This window comes from Sesamum indicum, linkage group LG6 (assembly GCF_026168435.1).
Source record: "Sesamum indicum cultivar Baizhima isolate 11 linkage group LG6, ASM2616843v1, whole genome shotgun sequence".
Taxonomy (NCBI): Eukaryota; Viridiplantae; Streptophyta; class Magnoliopsida; order Lamiales; family Pedaliaceae; genus Sesamum; species Sesamum indicum.
In genome coordinates, this window is record NC_142662.1 from 15,284,358 (window position 1) to 15,301,645 (window position 17,288).

General features: G+C 38.4%; 1 protein-coding gene and 1 pseudogene across 1 annotated transcript; one reads left to right on the plus strand and one right to left on the minus strand.

The window, feature by feature from the left end:
• Positions 1–862: 862 nt before the first annotated feature.
• Positions 863–1,873, minus strand: LOC105164418 (uncharacterized). The gene has a single exon (XM_011083069.3). It carries the CDS (start codon positions 1,629–1,631, stop codon positions 1,038–1,040), a length of 594 nt encoding a protein of 197 aa, XP_011081371.1. The 5' UTR covers positions 1,632–1,873; the 3' UTR covers positions 863–1,037.
• Positions 1,874–7,306: 5,433 nt separating this feature from the next.
• On the plus strand, positions 7,307–16,969 carry LOC148787848 (mediator of RNA polymerase II transcription subunit 11-like; annotated as a pseudogene).
• Positions 16,970–17,288: the final 319 nt, after the last annotated feature.

Genomic DNA, 17,288 nt, shown 5'->3' on the forward strand with positions numbered 1-17,288 from the left:
AGGGGGCTCGGAGCTGACCTTGTAGCCAAGCTAGCCACTCTCCCAAGTGGTGGAAGATCATTCGCTTTAGAAGGATGCAGACATTCACGTAGATTGTGACAAGCATAAGGAGATAACGGCGGATATTTCACGTGCCCCAACCACCTCCGAGGAACTTGGACTTATCCCTCATATGGCTTATCCAATTGAGACTCCCCTTGGCTGGAATCTTTGGGATCACTACAAGAAAATTGTTCAGTAGCAAAATCATTTTTCTTGTAGTGAATTTTTGTTAACGTTTTCCAAATTCTAAGGAGATTTATCTATAGCAACTCCTGACTCGAGATCTCAAGGAGTACACTTCTTCATCCATTGTGGGATTATGAATACAAAAGCCAGGCTTTCCCCCTTGGTTAAGGGTAACGCCTCTTTTGCATGAACACACGTACAAACACACTGCTAAGTATTTTAGCAACTATATTATTTTTCCATCTCCAGAGCACCCATTGCTGCTTTAGTTCTCTTAATTTTATCTTTCTATGACTGTTTAACTTGAACGTTGGAATGCTAACGTATTTTTTGCAAGTTCCCCTTTTTAGGCTTACAAGATCAATCAAAAGCTTGGAGTCCAAAGACTTCTTTAACGAGCTATTCTTGCTCCTGTCAAGTGGATTGTTATGCTTCGTGATATTAGAGCATCAAATTATCATAACTCGTATTTTTCTCTAGATTTGTAATTTAAATAAATTAGTTTAAGTTCAAGCTCCCAAAATTTATTTTCCAACTAAAGCACTCGAAAAATTTAGTTATTACACTAAATGTTCTGTAATAAACCATTGTTCGACTTTCAGTTATCATGTTATCATAATATTAATTCTGCTCGTAACATAATATATATCATTGTCATAAATTGTATAGAAGAAAAACTTACCTTACTTACAAAATTATATGGCATATATTTAAAAAAACTCTAAAAATATATGGCATATATTAAAAAAGCTCTAAATAAAAAGGTAATTACGCTAAAAAATTAGGCAACTAAGATAGTGAAAAATCAATCAAAACTCTAACAAGACATCTTTGTTGGAAGAAGCTGCATTTCTACTGCTTGAAAGGCTCCACTGATCGGAAAACCCTCCAAGGCCACTCCCACACTTCGCCACTGTTCTAACGCTCTCAATCAGCTCCTCCGTCTTCCCCTCCTCCGCCAATATCTCTACCAACTGCTCCGGGCCAATCACCAGCTTCACCTTCCAAAATCCCCGCGCCGCCTTCGGAGCCATCCCCTCCTCCACCAACCTCTTCGTCAGCCCTCGGCTGTCGAACGACATCCTGTAAGGTGCCGACCCCAACTGCTGCACCGGCGCGCTGCTCGACCTCACGTGCCCGACGCGGGCCGTCGGCCCTTTTCCTTCCGCGTCCAAAAGCGGGAGCAGATGGTACCACTCTCCCGGGAGGAGTACGTCGCTGTGGGGCAGCGGCTTCCAGAAGAGGTCATGGCTGCGGAATATCCCGTGGCCGGGGAACTCGTCGGTGATGGACTCAACCTTTATGGGGGCGGAGAATTCCATAACACCACCGTTGGACGTGACCACTCTTATCAGCGATTGGTCGCCGGCGTCTCCCATCCCTCCGAACAGGCAATTCCCCATCTCATAAAATTTTCCGAGTACAATTCCACGGAATTCGGCGATGTGTTGGTATACTTTGCTGTTGTACAGTTGGGGTATTAATTTATTTGGAGGGTGATTTAAATAAAGCAAAGAAAAGGAGGGAAAGTAGGTGAGGGTTTTTGCTTTAATTCTTGAGCAGCTTAAAGCATGGAAAGAGAGGAATTAGATGAAGACCACTCACTGTCACAAACGGTGACATGAAAAGGGAAGTTCATGAATAATCATGCACGTATATTTATATAATAAGATTACAGTTCGGTTTGGGATTAAGGAGGTATCTAAAATTGCAATTTTAGTCCTGTACGTCATGATCTTGACGATCGTGATTCTAATATTAAGGCCCTGTCAATTATATTTGGTAATTTAAGTCCTTTCAGTAAAAAATAACATGAATTCTTCCAGAACAAAACAATCATATTAAAAGAAAGATATTTAGGGTTCTTAATTTTAAAAATCTCGCAGTTTTAGGCCGACAAAAATATATATAAAAAATGGTAATATTATATTTTTGGTTCTGAAACTTTAGGTCGTTATCATTTTTTGTCCTGTAACTTACTCCATTTACACATTTAGTCATTTTTCTGATGAATTTGGTCATAAATATCTCACATTTGGTCATTTTTTGACAAATTTAGTCCTGTGTTGATAATTTTGGTTCCTTGACACTGTAATAGATCTCATTTTTTATCTCGTAACTATGAGTCGTTATGACCAAAATTGTCAATATAGGGCTAGATTTACCACAAAAGGGGCCAAATGTGAGATGTTTAGAATTAAATTAATAAGAAAAATGTCTAAATATGTGGATGAAGTAAGTTGTACAGGACCAAAAATGCTAATTACCTAAAGTTACCGAACAAAAAATATAATTTAAAAAAAATAATATAAAATTAATAAATTTCAAAATTAAAATTGTCAATGTGTTAATTACAGGACCTCAGTCGCCACCCCAAATATCCAGAACTAAAATCACATAGCTGAGGGTGATTAGGGGGAGTAATGTTGATTTGGGAGTGATTAGGCAGTCAAAGATTGGGGGTGGGGGTATAGAGCTGCTTTTGCTTTTTGCTTTGAGCTTTCGTTCTTGGCCCACTTTGATGTGTATGCATGTTTTTGTAGTATTTCTTTGTTTGTAAAGTGAAGCCGACATGAAATCAAAGCTTATGCGCAGCCTCTCAAATAATGTTCACTTTTTTCTCACTTGTATATAAATATGTTCTCATTAGTACATTATTTTTCGGGTGAATAGTAATTTAGTCCTGGTGATATTGAAAATGAGCACATTATTCCCTTATAAAAAAATATAGTAATTTACCTTTTTGTATTTTTTAAAATAAAGCAATTTACCTCCTTATATAAGGAGGTACATGCTTCATTTTAAAAATCATAGGGGGGTAAATTGTTGTATTTTAAAAAATATAGGGAGGTAAATCACTATTTATTTTTTTATAAGGGAGTAATTTGCTCATTTGCGATACCACAAGAGAATTGCTTGTATTTTTCCCCTTATTTTTCGTGAGTTGAGTGGTATCCAGATTAAGGCTACATACGTTATATATATATTTGTGTTAATTGATATATTCATACATGAGTCGATTAATATGTTAGTAGAGTAGTTTGTAATATTATTCCTAGGGTTAAATAAAATTTACTTCCTGTGTTAATGAAAAAGTGCAAAAAGCTACCAAGAGGGGTAAATCACATAATTTTTAGTATGATAGGGGGTAAATTGCACTTTATTTTTTTACATGAATTTTTTTGCACTTTTTTATTAACACAGGGGGTAAATTGAATTTAACCCATTAATCCTATACTTTTTGAAATAGCCAATATTAATCTTATATTGTAGGAGAATGTTACAAGTTAGTCCCCCACCATAAAAAAATTTGCAACTTATGAGATTAACTTTGCGACTAACTTGGAAATATTTTTTTAAAGTGTGGAACTAATTTTGCAATATTTTTCTAAAGCGCGGGACTAATATTGCAATGATGGGACTAATCCTGCTACGTTCTCCTAAAATATAGGATTAATTTTGACTATTTGAAACAGTATGAGACTAATATTGCAGACCACTTTACATTTTGGGAACAAAATTGCAATTTTTTCAAATGTATCAATATATCATGAAATGGGCAATTAAAATAAATTGTTATTATTATCACAAGTAATATATAATCAATAACTAATTAATAACATTATTAAAATAGATAAACATTTCTTAATTTCAATGAAATTCGAACATAAAAACATTGAGAACTTGAGCAGTATTTGCAATTACTTCTACTTTAGTTGTGAGATTAAGGTGTAGAAATTTAAAGTTATCAATTAGGCCATAATAAAAGTCTGGAATATTTGGAAATAAAAGTAAAAAGTGCCCAAAATAAATAAAAAAAAAAAGTGAAGTTGCTTAATATTTATAATTTTACCAATAAGTAGTAAAAGTCAGTCGAGAGTTGTTTATAATTTTTAACTGAAATCAACTCAATTTAAATATTTCAAAAGTACGAACTGTAAAACAAAAATATTTACTCGTCTTATTTTCAAGAATATGCTAATAAGCATTTATGTTACGCCCTTGCAAACGGAGGATTTTAACGAGAAAAACACAAATTCCATTAAAGAATCAAAATGCCAAAGATTTATAAATATAGGATCAAAATTACAATAAAAACCTAATTTAATTATTATTTTACTCCTAAAAAACATTATCATATAAAAGATAATAATCTTGATCAGAAAAATATTTAAAATAAACCCTTGTTTTAGAAATAATAAATTTCGAATGGAGAAGTATATAACTTTGTCAAATTTCATTGTACCCAATGTTCTAAAACTCGTTGATTGAGAATTGATTGGGTCAAGAATTACTGATTTAATCCTCGGGTGAATCGTAGTCGAATTAATAATATCATGACTATATCATAATAAAAATTAATATATAAATTATATTAAAATAATAAAAATAAAAAATATAACTATTTTTTTTAAAATTAATGTAGGAATTAAAAGTAAACCAAATTAAAAAATCAGTATAACTAAATTTTATTTTCAATAAATAGATAGCATCCCTCATTCTTAAAATAATATAAAAATTTTATTCTACTAATATGATGTAGAGTTAGCAACTTAGGTAATTAAATAACTATTATAATGTGATTGTTGGTTTGTTCGTATTTTGTTTTTTCAATTTTTATATGAAATGTTATGGATTCGATTTCAAATTGTATCAATTCATATAAATCTTAGAAAATTTCATGAATCGGCCGGTTCATGTAATTTGAAATTGGGTCAATCGGGTCATATTCAACTGGCACAATTTGAAAAAATAGAACAATTTTGAGATTAATTTTATTTTATAAGTCTGATCGAATCATTTTATGGATTATGGAAAAGTTCCACATGTTGGAACGATCGATCCGAGTTGAATTTTAAAACATTAATTGTACCCTTTTTTTTGTTATATTTCCAAAAATCGAGGAATTCATGATGGAGCACTAAAAGCGTTAATAGAGTAATGGATAATAATAGCAAGAATGAGAGAATTACGGAATAATAAGTATTATTATTGCAAGAGTATAAGTGGCCGACCGTGGAAACCTTGGGAAACATTTCAATTTTGGCAGCTTGCAGTGGGTGCTTCGCCCATTAACCTCAAATTCCGGTTTGGGGTGAAGGGCGAAAGCGTGCCGCCTCAATAAACTACCCTTAATTAGTAATTACGGATGATTCCACTTCTTAATTCCAAAATTTGATACTATTATATATTAATCGTTTATGATTTGAAAAATTATATCACTATTTTTAAGATTTGCTTTCGCCTAATAAATAAGTTTATTTATTGGTTAAAATTCACTGAATATACTAATATTAACAAATAAAAGAATCAGATAAAAATTATATTTACTCTCTATTGACTTATTATTAATTATTACAGGTCAAGTAAACATAAATTTTTTTACGATCAAATTACCCTCATACGCTTTCACATGTTAATGCATGTGAAGCGGTAAATCTTCATTGTTGTAAAGGTAGTTTAATCGGAAAAGAGTTATTTGATTAGTAACAAGTCAATTGAAGGTAAGGATCAATTTTCATTCAATTTTTTTTTTCTTAATATCAACAAATTCAGTGAATTTTCACTAACGAAAGGACCTATTTATCAGACGGAAGTAAATCTCGAAGGTACTAGATGTAATTTTTCAAATAAAAACCCTTCTGATTTGAAAATAGGCAAAACACCCTCCTGTGTTTTATAAATTCAGTTCAATCACCCCTCTACGTTAAGTATGACTAATGACGCTAACTTTTTGATAAAATAACTGTTATGCCTATACATATTACATATAATTTTTTTTAATGACCGTTGGATCTTTATTGATTAGATGAGAGTCGTCAAATCTAAACCAATTAATCTTGACAATTAGATCTTAAATTTATGGAAAAAAAAATAAGGATTTAGATTTGTTAGTTTTAAATACATATTACAAAAAACAAAATTTAAAAAAAAAACCGCTCCCCACCCCACCTGCGTTGCCTTTCCTCTAGGCACCCCAACCCCCGCCTCTTACCCCTATCCCCAGTCGTCGCTCCGGCCATCCCTCGATCTGGGCGGCGATGACGTCGGCCAGCAAAAGAGGCCGTCGCCCAGAAAAAGAACAAAAAGCGCGATAATCAGAAAAATAGAAAAAACATCACTGTCTCCCCCAAATTTGACAATGGCGACATCGCCCAAACCGAAAAAAGAGGGGATGGTGTCATCGTCGCCCTCCTGTGTGGGGTGATGGCCATCGCCATTGCCCCCATTTTTTTCTTAATTATTAACTACAATTAGTTTTAATTTTTAATTAACTTATTATATTTATTTTATTTTTTAATTAACTTAATTATTAGATATTTAATTATTAATTTATTTGATATATATTCGATTTTTTTAAATATATACCATATTAATTTAAATATAAATATCATTCGTAATAAATAATATAATTAATAAAAAAATTAACCTAAATAATAATTTAAATTTAGTAGATTATTTAAAATATTTTTTTATAAAATTTAGTACGCCCGTTAAAAATATTTAACCTAAATTTGAAAAATAAATAAATTTAAAAGCATATTTTTTATAAGATCTAGTACATTTTTATTTTATATTTATAAATATATTTTAAGAAATTTTGAAATTAAAAAAATAATGTATATGAATATGTATAAAAAAGTATATTTTTATCTTTTTGGTACTTTTTAAATTTAGAAATAAAAAAATAATAAGGTATAATTTTATAATTTAATAAATTTAAATATAATATATTTAATATTTTTGTCAGAATGGCCAAAAAATGCACATAAAACAAGCCTAAAATCCCTTATTTTCTTATATAGACATATAAAGGGTACTTTAGTCTAAAATAACCTAAAATATTGACCAAAACAACATAAACCAACAACCAAGTGCACCACACGCGCGTTCATACCACTTCCTGTCAATTGTTAACAGAATGTGATTTTCTTGCTGGAATTTTAAAAATATGAGGTTGTTTTGCCTATTTTCAAAATATAAAGGGCTTTTTTACTGGGGTTAAAGCGAAATAACCCCATTTCTGAACGCGTCGACGTTTAGGAGCAAACAGCCGTTGCCGGTGACATAAGCGAGCATGGATCGGCAGAGCCCGACCACCTCATTGCAACGACTGCAAAACGTCAAAAAGAAAATTGTAAGGGTGTTGAGCTAGCTGGTTCGGTGATGGATGAAATGGCAAACTCTAGTGGGCCCAGAAAGGATCTTGTTAACAGCCTTTGCACCGAGTTCATGCAATTAGTCAAGGGTACTCAGATGACGCTGCGGGAGAAAATTAAAAGTGCCTGTGACTATCGTCCATTAGAGAAGTGCGACTATGTTCCTAGAATATCGAATGAGATTTCTTGGAATTAACTGGGACATGTCGTTGCACAATTGGATGAGATGAAACATGATGAGTGAATTACTAAAAGATTGAAATACCATTCGTTAAGTGTAAAAAGGGTATTCTCACTAAAAATTCTCCTTTAAGCTAAAATTATGCGGGAAACTGGAAATCCGTGTGCAAGATCTGCGGCCTAGATCACGGATTCCCGCCTGCCATGCAATTTAGATGCTTGGATAGCGGCCAACCACCCGATTGAAGGACCGAAGCCCAGGATTATGACACGTAGCAGCTCCCCACAACCGACTTTAACCCTAGAAATACATTATGTCTGATTGGTTAGAGGTAACTTTCAGTTGATCAATATAACTAGTCTACTTAATCCCGCATTTATCTATCTTGACCACAAACTGACTTGGGCATCGGAGGGTTTTCGTTTGGAACGAACCCGACTAGCTTGATTTGCTTCTCTGATCCTCAGGTCCCATTAAAGATCCGGGAGGAGGACGTGGCACGATAGAGATCGTTGATCAATTTCATATCACTCGAGCCGGATCAGTTAGCGCCGTCTGTGGGAACTCTGAGGATATTCTGATGAATATGGAAGGAAACTCGAGAGAAAACATGTCGGGCATGGAAACAACGCTGGGAGTAGGGGAATGAACTATTCAGTTAACAAGGATAGAATTGCAGCAAATGATGGAGGAAGCGGGAAGAAATGCCATTGTAGCTTACGAGCGTAGAACGAGAACGTCTATTGAAAAGGAAACCGCAAAGAGGAGATTATTTAAGGAAAGAGATCCAGAGAGAGTATCGAAGGGAACGAGTAAAAAAAGAACTAAGAAGGGTCGTCATATACCATCAGAGGTCGGATCGAGCAATCGAGATAGGAGTCAAATAAGAGGATCAGCTATCTCACGAGCTGAGGTAGACAGCATGGGGAAACAGATCGCAATGCTCGGAAAGCAGATAGATGAACTCAAAAGACGAGGGGAGATAGTATTACACCACCGAAATTCTCCCTTCTGCAATTAGAGATAGTGAACCTGAACTTCAGAATGCCCGATCTCCCCAAATACGATGGACCCAAAGACCCACAAAAGCACTTGGCAGCCTTCGACCTGGTAATGAATCTTTATGGGCAATCTAACCCCACAAACGCAAAATTGTTTGCTACCACTTTGATAGGGAAAGCTCAGGAGTGGTTCACCAATCTACGACTTGGTAGCATAGAGTCGCACGAACAACTTGTGCAGAAATTCACATTTCATTTTGCGAGCAAAAGAAAGTAAAAAGGTCCGCTACTCATTTCTCGCTATAAGATAGAAAGAAAGTGAAACGTTGAAGAATTTCATGGGGAGATTTAACAATGAAACCTTGAAAGTACAAGATTTGAGGATAAACTAATGGTTAGCATTCTCATCCACGGATTGAAGAAAGGACCATTCGCGTCCGCGCTAGCGAGAGATCCCCCTACGGATGTGGAGCAGCTGATGGGCTTGGCACAGAAATATATAGATTTAGGAAGAAATGAATGCTATGAAGGATGGGAGTGGAGATTTAACACGGATCACAAACGAGATCGAGATCGCTAGAGAAGAGAAGGAGATCGACGGTCAAAATTAGAGAAAGGCAGGGAGGCCCCTACCAACCAAAATACCACAAATACACCCCATTAAATATGACACGAGCAAAAGCATTACCGATGGTAGAAAAAAATGATGTTCTAAAATGGCCACGATATACAAGGTTTACCCCAGCAAAGAAGTACTTAAATAAATACTGTGGATTTCATCGGGAGAAAGGCCACGACATTGAGGAATGTTACTAACTGAAGGATGAAATCAGACGACTCGTGCGACAAGGGTACTTTAAAGACAAAATATCACGAAGTCTCGATGAAGATAGGGAAACTCGCCGAAGCAGATCTAGAAGCAGAGAAGGCAGACAAAAAAAGGGGCTCGAAGAAAGGAGAGACCTGGGGATAAGGAAAAATGCGCCTGTGAAAGGCATCATACATACTGTAGCAGGAGGATCGGAGGGATATCCCAGAAGATCGAGGAAGAGGTTCGAAAGGGAGAGCTGGTCGAATAGAAGAAGACAACTCGTGATGAACATTGCATCGGAACAGAAGATTGTGTTTGGAGCTTAGGATGCCGACGAAAGAATTGGGTCAGACAACGACCCTATGGTAATAAGGATGGACGTCGCCAATTTCACTGTTCATAAGGTACTGATAGATAACGGTAGTTCTGCTGATATTATCCTCAAAGAAGTATTAGCTAAAATGGGGCTAGATGGTGCCAAGTTAGAACCTGTGAGGACCCCATTGGTCGGATTCGGAGGAAGCGAGGTTGAATCTTGGGTACAATAGACCTACCAGTATCCATTAGAGAAGAACCTAAATGGAAAATATTGATGGTAAAATTTCTTATTGTAGATAAACCTTTTGCTTACAATGTTATATTAGGTAAGCAGGGCTTAACTCTTTTAGGGCAACAGTCTCCACCTATAATTTGAAAATGAAATTCCCAATCCAAAACAAAGTAGGAGAGCTGGTGTGTAACCAAGTGGACGCCAAGAGGTATTACATTCTGTCCCTAAAAAAGGGAGATGCGACCGAGAAGAAGAGAAAATTTGAGGACCCAAGCAGGGTTGGATAGCCGGGGGAAAAGACCTAACGGATAGAACCCATCGACTATCACAAAGAGATAGAACTAGTGCAGGGAGATCCTAAAAGGACAACCAGAATTGGGTCGAAAATGGGCGAAGGCTTGGAAACACTAATGATCGCATTTCTTAGAAATAATGTAGAAATGTTCGCTTAGAACCCCTCATATTTTAGAGGAATAAGCCTAGAGGTGATAGTTCATTGGCTAAATGTTGACCCCACCATGCGACCAATGCAGCAAAAGAAGAGAACTTTCGGAGTTGAAAAAACTCACATTATCGAAGAAGAAGTCAACAAGCTATTGAAAGCAGGGTATGTTCTCTGAAATCCAATACACAGACTGGTTGTCAAATGTGGTGGTGGTGCCGAAGGCATCAGGAAAATGGAGGATGTGCACAGATTTTACCGAACTAAACAAGGCTTGCCCTAAAGACCCATATCCACTACCAAGGATCGATCTATTAGTAGATTCGACTGTGCGATATGAGTTTTTTTCCATGATGGATGCGTACTAAGGATATCATCAAATCTTCATGGCGACCGAAGATCGAGACAAAACTTCCTTTGCAACTCATCGAGGTATTTACTGTTATAATGTAATGCCTTTTGGATTAAAAAATGCAGGTACCACATACCAAAGGCTGGTGAACAGGATGTTCGCAAAACAGATCGGAAAGACGATGGAGGTCTACGTGGATGACATGCTTGTAAAAAGCCAAAAGTTGGAGGACCACTTGATACACCTAGAGGCAGCTTTTGCCATAGTGAGAACTTATGGAATGAAACTCAACCCAAACAAATGCACGTTTGGGGTCAGAGGTGGCAAATTTCTAGGGTACATGGTTAGCGATCAAGGAATAGAGGCAAATCCAGCAAAAATCAACGTGATCTTAAAACTAAAATTGCCCACCTCAGTGAAGGAAGTCCAAAAACTCACAGGTAAGATCACATCTCTCAACCACTTTATTTCTAGATCAGCAGATCGAAACTTGCAGTTCTTCAAAGTCCTGAGAAGAGCCAAGGAGTTTAAATGGACTGAAGAGTGCGAGCAAGCCTTCCAAGACCTAAAAAATTACTTGAGGTTGCCACCCTTATTAGCGAACCCAAAGGAAGGTGAGACGTCATACCTTTATTTGGCTGTTTCGGACAACGCAGTTAGTTCAGTGCTAGTTAGACAGGACAAAACTATCTAGAACCCAATATACTATGTGAATAAAATGCTACAAGGGGCAGAAAAAAGGTACACAGAGGTCGAGAAGCTGGCTTTGGCCTTAGTGGTGACAGCTCGAAAACTGCGACCCTACTTTCAGTCGCACAAGGTCGTAGTGTTAACCAATCAACCGTTGAGAAGCATACTGTCGTGACCAGAAGCATTAGGAAGACTGATAAAGTGAGCAGTTGAATTGGGTGAATATGATATTGACTACCAGGCTAGAACCGCCGAAAAAGCATAAGTGCTAGCAGATTTTGTGATGGAGCTCGCAGGCGAACCAACTCAAGAACCAGGTACTTGGATGTTGCACGTAGATAGTTCTTCCAATACCAGCAATGGAGGAGCAGGAATCCTGATACAAGGACTAGGAGGGGTAGAAATGGAGGTCGCAGCTAGGCTATCCTTCTCCACAACCAATAATGAAGCTGAATACAAAGCCTTGATATTGGAGTTAGAGTTGGCCTACGAAGCTGGAGCCCACAATCTTGAAGTATATACTAACTCACAACTTGTGGCGATGCAAATCGACGAAACATATGAAACCAAGGAGAAATCTAGGAGAACTAAATTGTTGATGCAACAATTTGACAAATGTTCCATTCGACAAATCCCGAGAAGCGAAAATGATAGGGCCGATTCTCTATCCAAATTTGGAGCCCTTTTGTCAGGAATTAAAGATCGAAAGATCACCGTTATGGTAAAAGATCGACCAGCAATCTCGGACAATCGTAGATCGATCTTGCTTTAGGAAAGATGAAATTATAAACTACCTCAAAGAGGGAACTCCACCTGACAACCCCGTGAGAGCTTGAAGGTTGAAATTCAAGACCCCTAGGTTTGCTTTAATCGAATCTTATCTTTACAAAATAACTATGCAGGGTTCATTACTGAAATGTTTGGATGATAGCCAAGCCACATATGTCATGAAAGAAATTCACGAGGGAAGTTGCGGCGACCATTCAGGAGCCAGGTTGCCAGCGCAAAAGATAACAAGGCAAGGATACTTTTGGGCCAACCATGCTGAAAGATATGAAGGAGTTTTTTCGCAAATGTGAGAGCTGCCAGAAGTATGCTTCATAAATACATGCACCAGCGACCCAATGAAGCTGGTCCAGATCGCATGCCCTTTCGACCAGTGGGCTATTGATATCTTAGGATCTTTCCCCCCAGCTAGAGCTTAGAAGAAATTTATCATAGTCATGGTCGAATATTTTTCCAAATGGGTGGAAGCAGAAGCCATAGCCAGGATATTTGAAAGAGAAATAACCAATTTTATTTGGAAAAATATAATTTGCAGGTTTGGGATACCAAGAATCTTGATATGCAACAACAGTGCGCAGTTCCAGGGAAAACAAATTACTGCTTGGCTAAAGGAGTTAAAGATCCAACAAAATTTCACAGCAGTTAGTTACCCACAAGCAAACAGGCGGACTGAGGTCAACAGAGCCATTCTCCAGCATTTGAAGTCTAGGCTGCGATCGAAAAAATTATGGAATGATGAGTTACCAGGAGTACTATGGGCCTATCGAACTACTCCACGATCTGCAACAGGTGAAACCCATTTTGTTTAATTTATGATTTTGAAGCTATAATCCCTGCAGAAATAGGGGAGGAATCTCAGCGAGTTACGAATTACGACCCAGTGACCAATGAGTAGTAAAGGATTTTCGACCTTGTGATGGTGGAGGAAAAGAGGGATGCAAAAATACTACACCACAAGGGCATGATGCTAAGGAATTATAAGAGAAAATTGAGACCCAGGCAACTGTAAGTAAGCGATCTCGTCCTAAAAAGAGTTGAAGTCTTCAAGCACATGGGTAAATTAGACCCAGGATGGGAGGGGCCATATAAAGTGGTCAAAATTAAGAAAAGGGGAACATACAAGCTCCAACATATGAATGGACGAGATCTACCCCGACCATGGAACATTCAGAACCTTAGAAAATTTTACTCATAGACATATGCTTGAAAAAGGCCCAATAATGTAAATGATCTGAAAAAGATGCCCTTTGAACCTGTAAAAGGTCACATCATTTAGTGTATATGTGAAAGATCAAAAGTGATAATGAGAATCTGAGAAAGATCTATCTTATTTATACTGCGAACTCTTCCATTAAAACCTGCAAAAGGTCGATGGTCCATTAAAGACCTTCCGATCTGAAAAAGATCGTTGGCCAGACTTGGCAAAATAATCGCAAGTCTGGAAAAGACCTCATGATCTGTGAAAAAGCGATCTTAAAAAGATGCGCATCCAAGAAAAATCATTTCAGCGTTATTCATTTGTAGATTGCGTACTAACATCAAAGAAAACTGCAAGCTGGAATAAATAAAGATGGATTGAGAGACTCATTTGTCCATAAAGCAAAAGTTAAACATTGTAAAAGTGTTTACAAAATATCCTAACAGATCTACAATGAAGGTCGTTCGACCTATTCTATCAAAAGGAGGATCCTAAAAAGAACAGCATCATTTATCCTCAATCTCATCATTTATTCTATCAAGACTCATTTGTCCTCGCCTGTAGGAGGAGCGTCTTCATCAACAAAGGGTTGAAGGTTTGCATCAAGGGTAGGGTTGAGTCGCGACACATCGAAATCGCACGCGAACCCATTCAAATTGGTTACTTGGGCTTTGCACCTATCAAAACCCTGCATCAAGAAGTCTGTGGCCTTGATCTCTAGGGCTGCTTCGAACGCAGGCGCTTTTAGAAAGTCGAACGCACCTTGAAGACGGGTTTCGCGAATGCAGATAGCAAATTCTTCTGAATTGAGAAACTCCTCACGACCCTCAATGGCGCCTGTGATCTTCCCGGCGATATGCCCCGTCGAGAACCCGATCTCTTTCCCTGAAGCTATGATCTTGGCAACCTCGGAAGTCAACATCTCCAATTCTTTGTTACGAGCCTCCAGGGCTGCTCACTGGTTTTCCAGGTCTACCTCTCGAGCAGGAGCTTATGTGAATTTGCTTCGCAACTCGCGATTTCTGTGTTCAACCACAATCTGATTCCTTCGGAAGCCTGAACACTTGAGAGAAAGACCTCGAACAAAGTTGGCAGCCTAGATAAAATACTAGTTAATAAGGGATGACAGATCGAGATCGAATAACATAAAAAAGTGTCTCACCTGTATTAAGGAGTGCGCACAATGTTCTTCAAGGCCAGTATACGAAGTCTTCAAGAGGGCAGCTTGGTCGCGAGGGAGACAACTCGCATTATACAGCTCCCAAGAATCTTGCCCCGATTGAGTATTGAGAACTATGCTGCTAGAGGAAATCTTGCAATCAGGGATCAACTTCTCCCACTCCAATTGAGCCGTCAGATGATGCGGATTACGGAGATCTTCGCGAACCATTCTCCAGCATTCAACAACCTCATTAAGGAGCTCCATAGTTTTCCTCTGTTCTTTCGCTTTGGCCACCTCGGTCTGCTTTGCTTGCTGGACCTCGAGGGACTCTTGCTGCGATGCTTGCGCTTCCTCCACGATCCGCTCGGGCCAGTTTCTTCCACCGGCGAGTTATACTGCGACTTTACTATGTCAGCATCAAGGGAAAGACTCCCTCCTCTCCGCTCGATCAGCTCTTGTGATCGTGTATACTCACTTCCCACATCAATAGGGGCTATCTCCCTAAAAATCTCTACCTCCAGCGTGGCCGAGGACTCTGCCTCAGGTTGGGTAGATGCGACCACTAGAGGTGCGACCTATGCTGCGGCCCTGCGTTGGGCAACCCTTATGCGTTGAGCAACACGAGCTTGAATGACTATATTATTTGCGTACAAATGATTAAGTTAGAGATGTTTGCTTGCGATATGGAACTAGGGGTAAAAGAAGGAAAGATTCACCTAAGGAACTCCTAACTTGGAGGGGTGCCGGAGTGAGATGCACAAGCAACATAACTTCTTCTACCAAAATTTTCTTCGGGTTATACGATAAGAAGTAAGGTTGTTTATCTGATCTCCTTCCAGCTCCCCTCCCTCAATAACCGGCTCTGGCTTATCTATGCTCCAGTCACATTTGAAAGGCCATTCACGACCTGGAGACGGTCGAATAAAAATATACTTTTCTTTCCATGGGCCAACATTAGATGTGAGGCGGTCGAGAAACCTACAATCCTTTCGAGCTGACAGGTAGAAAACACCCCTATCCCCTAATCTTTTAGAGGTTGTAAAAGAGTATAACGACCAAAAGTTATCGAAATTGGGCCCAAAACGATGAACCCTCATTATTATGACAAAAAGGATGATGTGACGAATAGAATTAGGCGACAATTGCATAGGACACAGATTCAAATGATCGAGAATTTGGGCTACGTAGGGGGCTAAAGGTAGGCATAACCCATCATCAAAATGAAGAAGTGACAAGGAACAGAAGCCTTGGGGAGGTCGGTGCATGCAATCGAACGACCTAGGGATAATAATCTCATAACTATTGAGAATCAAATATTTCTCTTTTATGCGATCAATCTGTTGTTTTACAATACTAACTATGCCAGCCCAGGGGCTATGTTTTAACATCGACTGAAATTTTACATAAGTCGGGGTATCATCAAGATCAGATTCTTCTACCTTGTGACTACGTCGCGACCTATTCCTAAACGGGCCTTCCAAGGGAACAGGGGGCATATCCATATGAGGGGAGGTAGCAGAAGATGCAGAATTAGAATCAGAGTTAGAAGATTTTGAGGAAGACATGGTACGTTGAGAGACGAGGTCGAAGTCGGAAATGAAGAAGACCGAGATCGAGGGAGAGAAGGTAACGATCTCTGGCAGATGACGAAGTCGGTAAATTTTTTTGAACAAGACTGCTATATATATAGGCATAGGGCGAACCTGCATTTTGAAAGAAAACCACCCATAGGGCGACATGTGGCATCGCGCGGATCAAGACGACCACCATAGGACGACAAATGGCGTTACGCGGACCGAGATGACCATTCTAGAATGGAAAGGGGACCTTTCGACTTCTTCAAGGTAATAAATTACACTTAAAAGAAGTGGCGGAGTTATGTTGAGGGGTGAATTACTAAAAGACTGAAATACCCTTCGTTAAGGGTAAAAAGGGTACTGTTAGTAAAACTCCGCCTTTAAGCTGAAATTACGTGGGAAACTGGAAATCCGCGTGCAAGATCTGCTGCTTAGATCGCGGATTTCCGCCTGCTATGCGATCCGGATGCTTGGATAGCGGCGAGCCACCCGATTGGAGGACGGAAACCCAGGATTATGACATGTAGCAGCGCCCCACAACCGACTTTAACCCTATAATATATTATGCCTGATTCGTTAGAGGTAACTTTCATTTGATCAATATAACTTGTCTACTTAAGCCCGCATTTATCTATCTTGACCACGAACTGACTTGAGCGTCGAAGGGTCTTTGTCGAGAACGAAACCGACTAGCCTGATTTGCTTCTCTGATCCTCAGGTCCCATCAAAGATTCGGGAGAATGACGTAGCACGATCAAGATCGTTGATGAAGGTCATATTACTCGAGCCGGATCAAAACAAACGATTGAGGGATATGGCGATGCAGCTTGAGGTTACACATTGTGCAATCAATGTCTTAAACCTTTTGGCAAAATATAGATTTTGGATGCTTGTCTCGTGTTTCGACAGCATGATCCGTAGAGATGTAAGTTCTTTTGAATTTTGGGAACATGTAAAAATCTGGAAACAGGCTAAGTTTTCAGGGAATTTGAATATGTAATAACATGCATGTTCTACTGAAGTGGAATGTGTTCATAATTCGTAGCAGATGGCATCACAAATTCACATTAAAACTGTTTTTACTCACAGATTATTCATGAATTTCTTCTTAAAAGAGGGGGGGGGGGTTTACTAATTTAACAACACACGG

Bases quoted from the DNA above. Each gene is read 5' to 3' on its own strand.
- LOC105164418 (XM_011083069.3), bottom strand. From the start codon at position 1,631: ATGGGGAATTGCCTGTTCGGAGGGATGGGAGACGCCGGCGACCAATCG.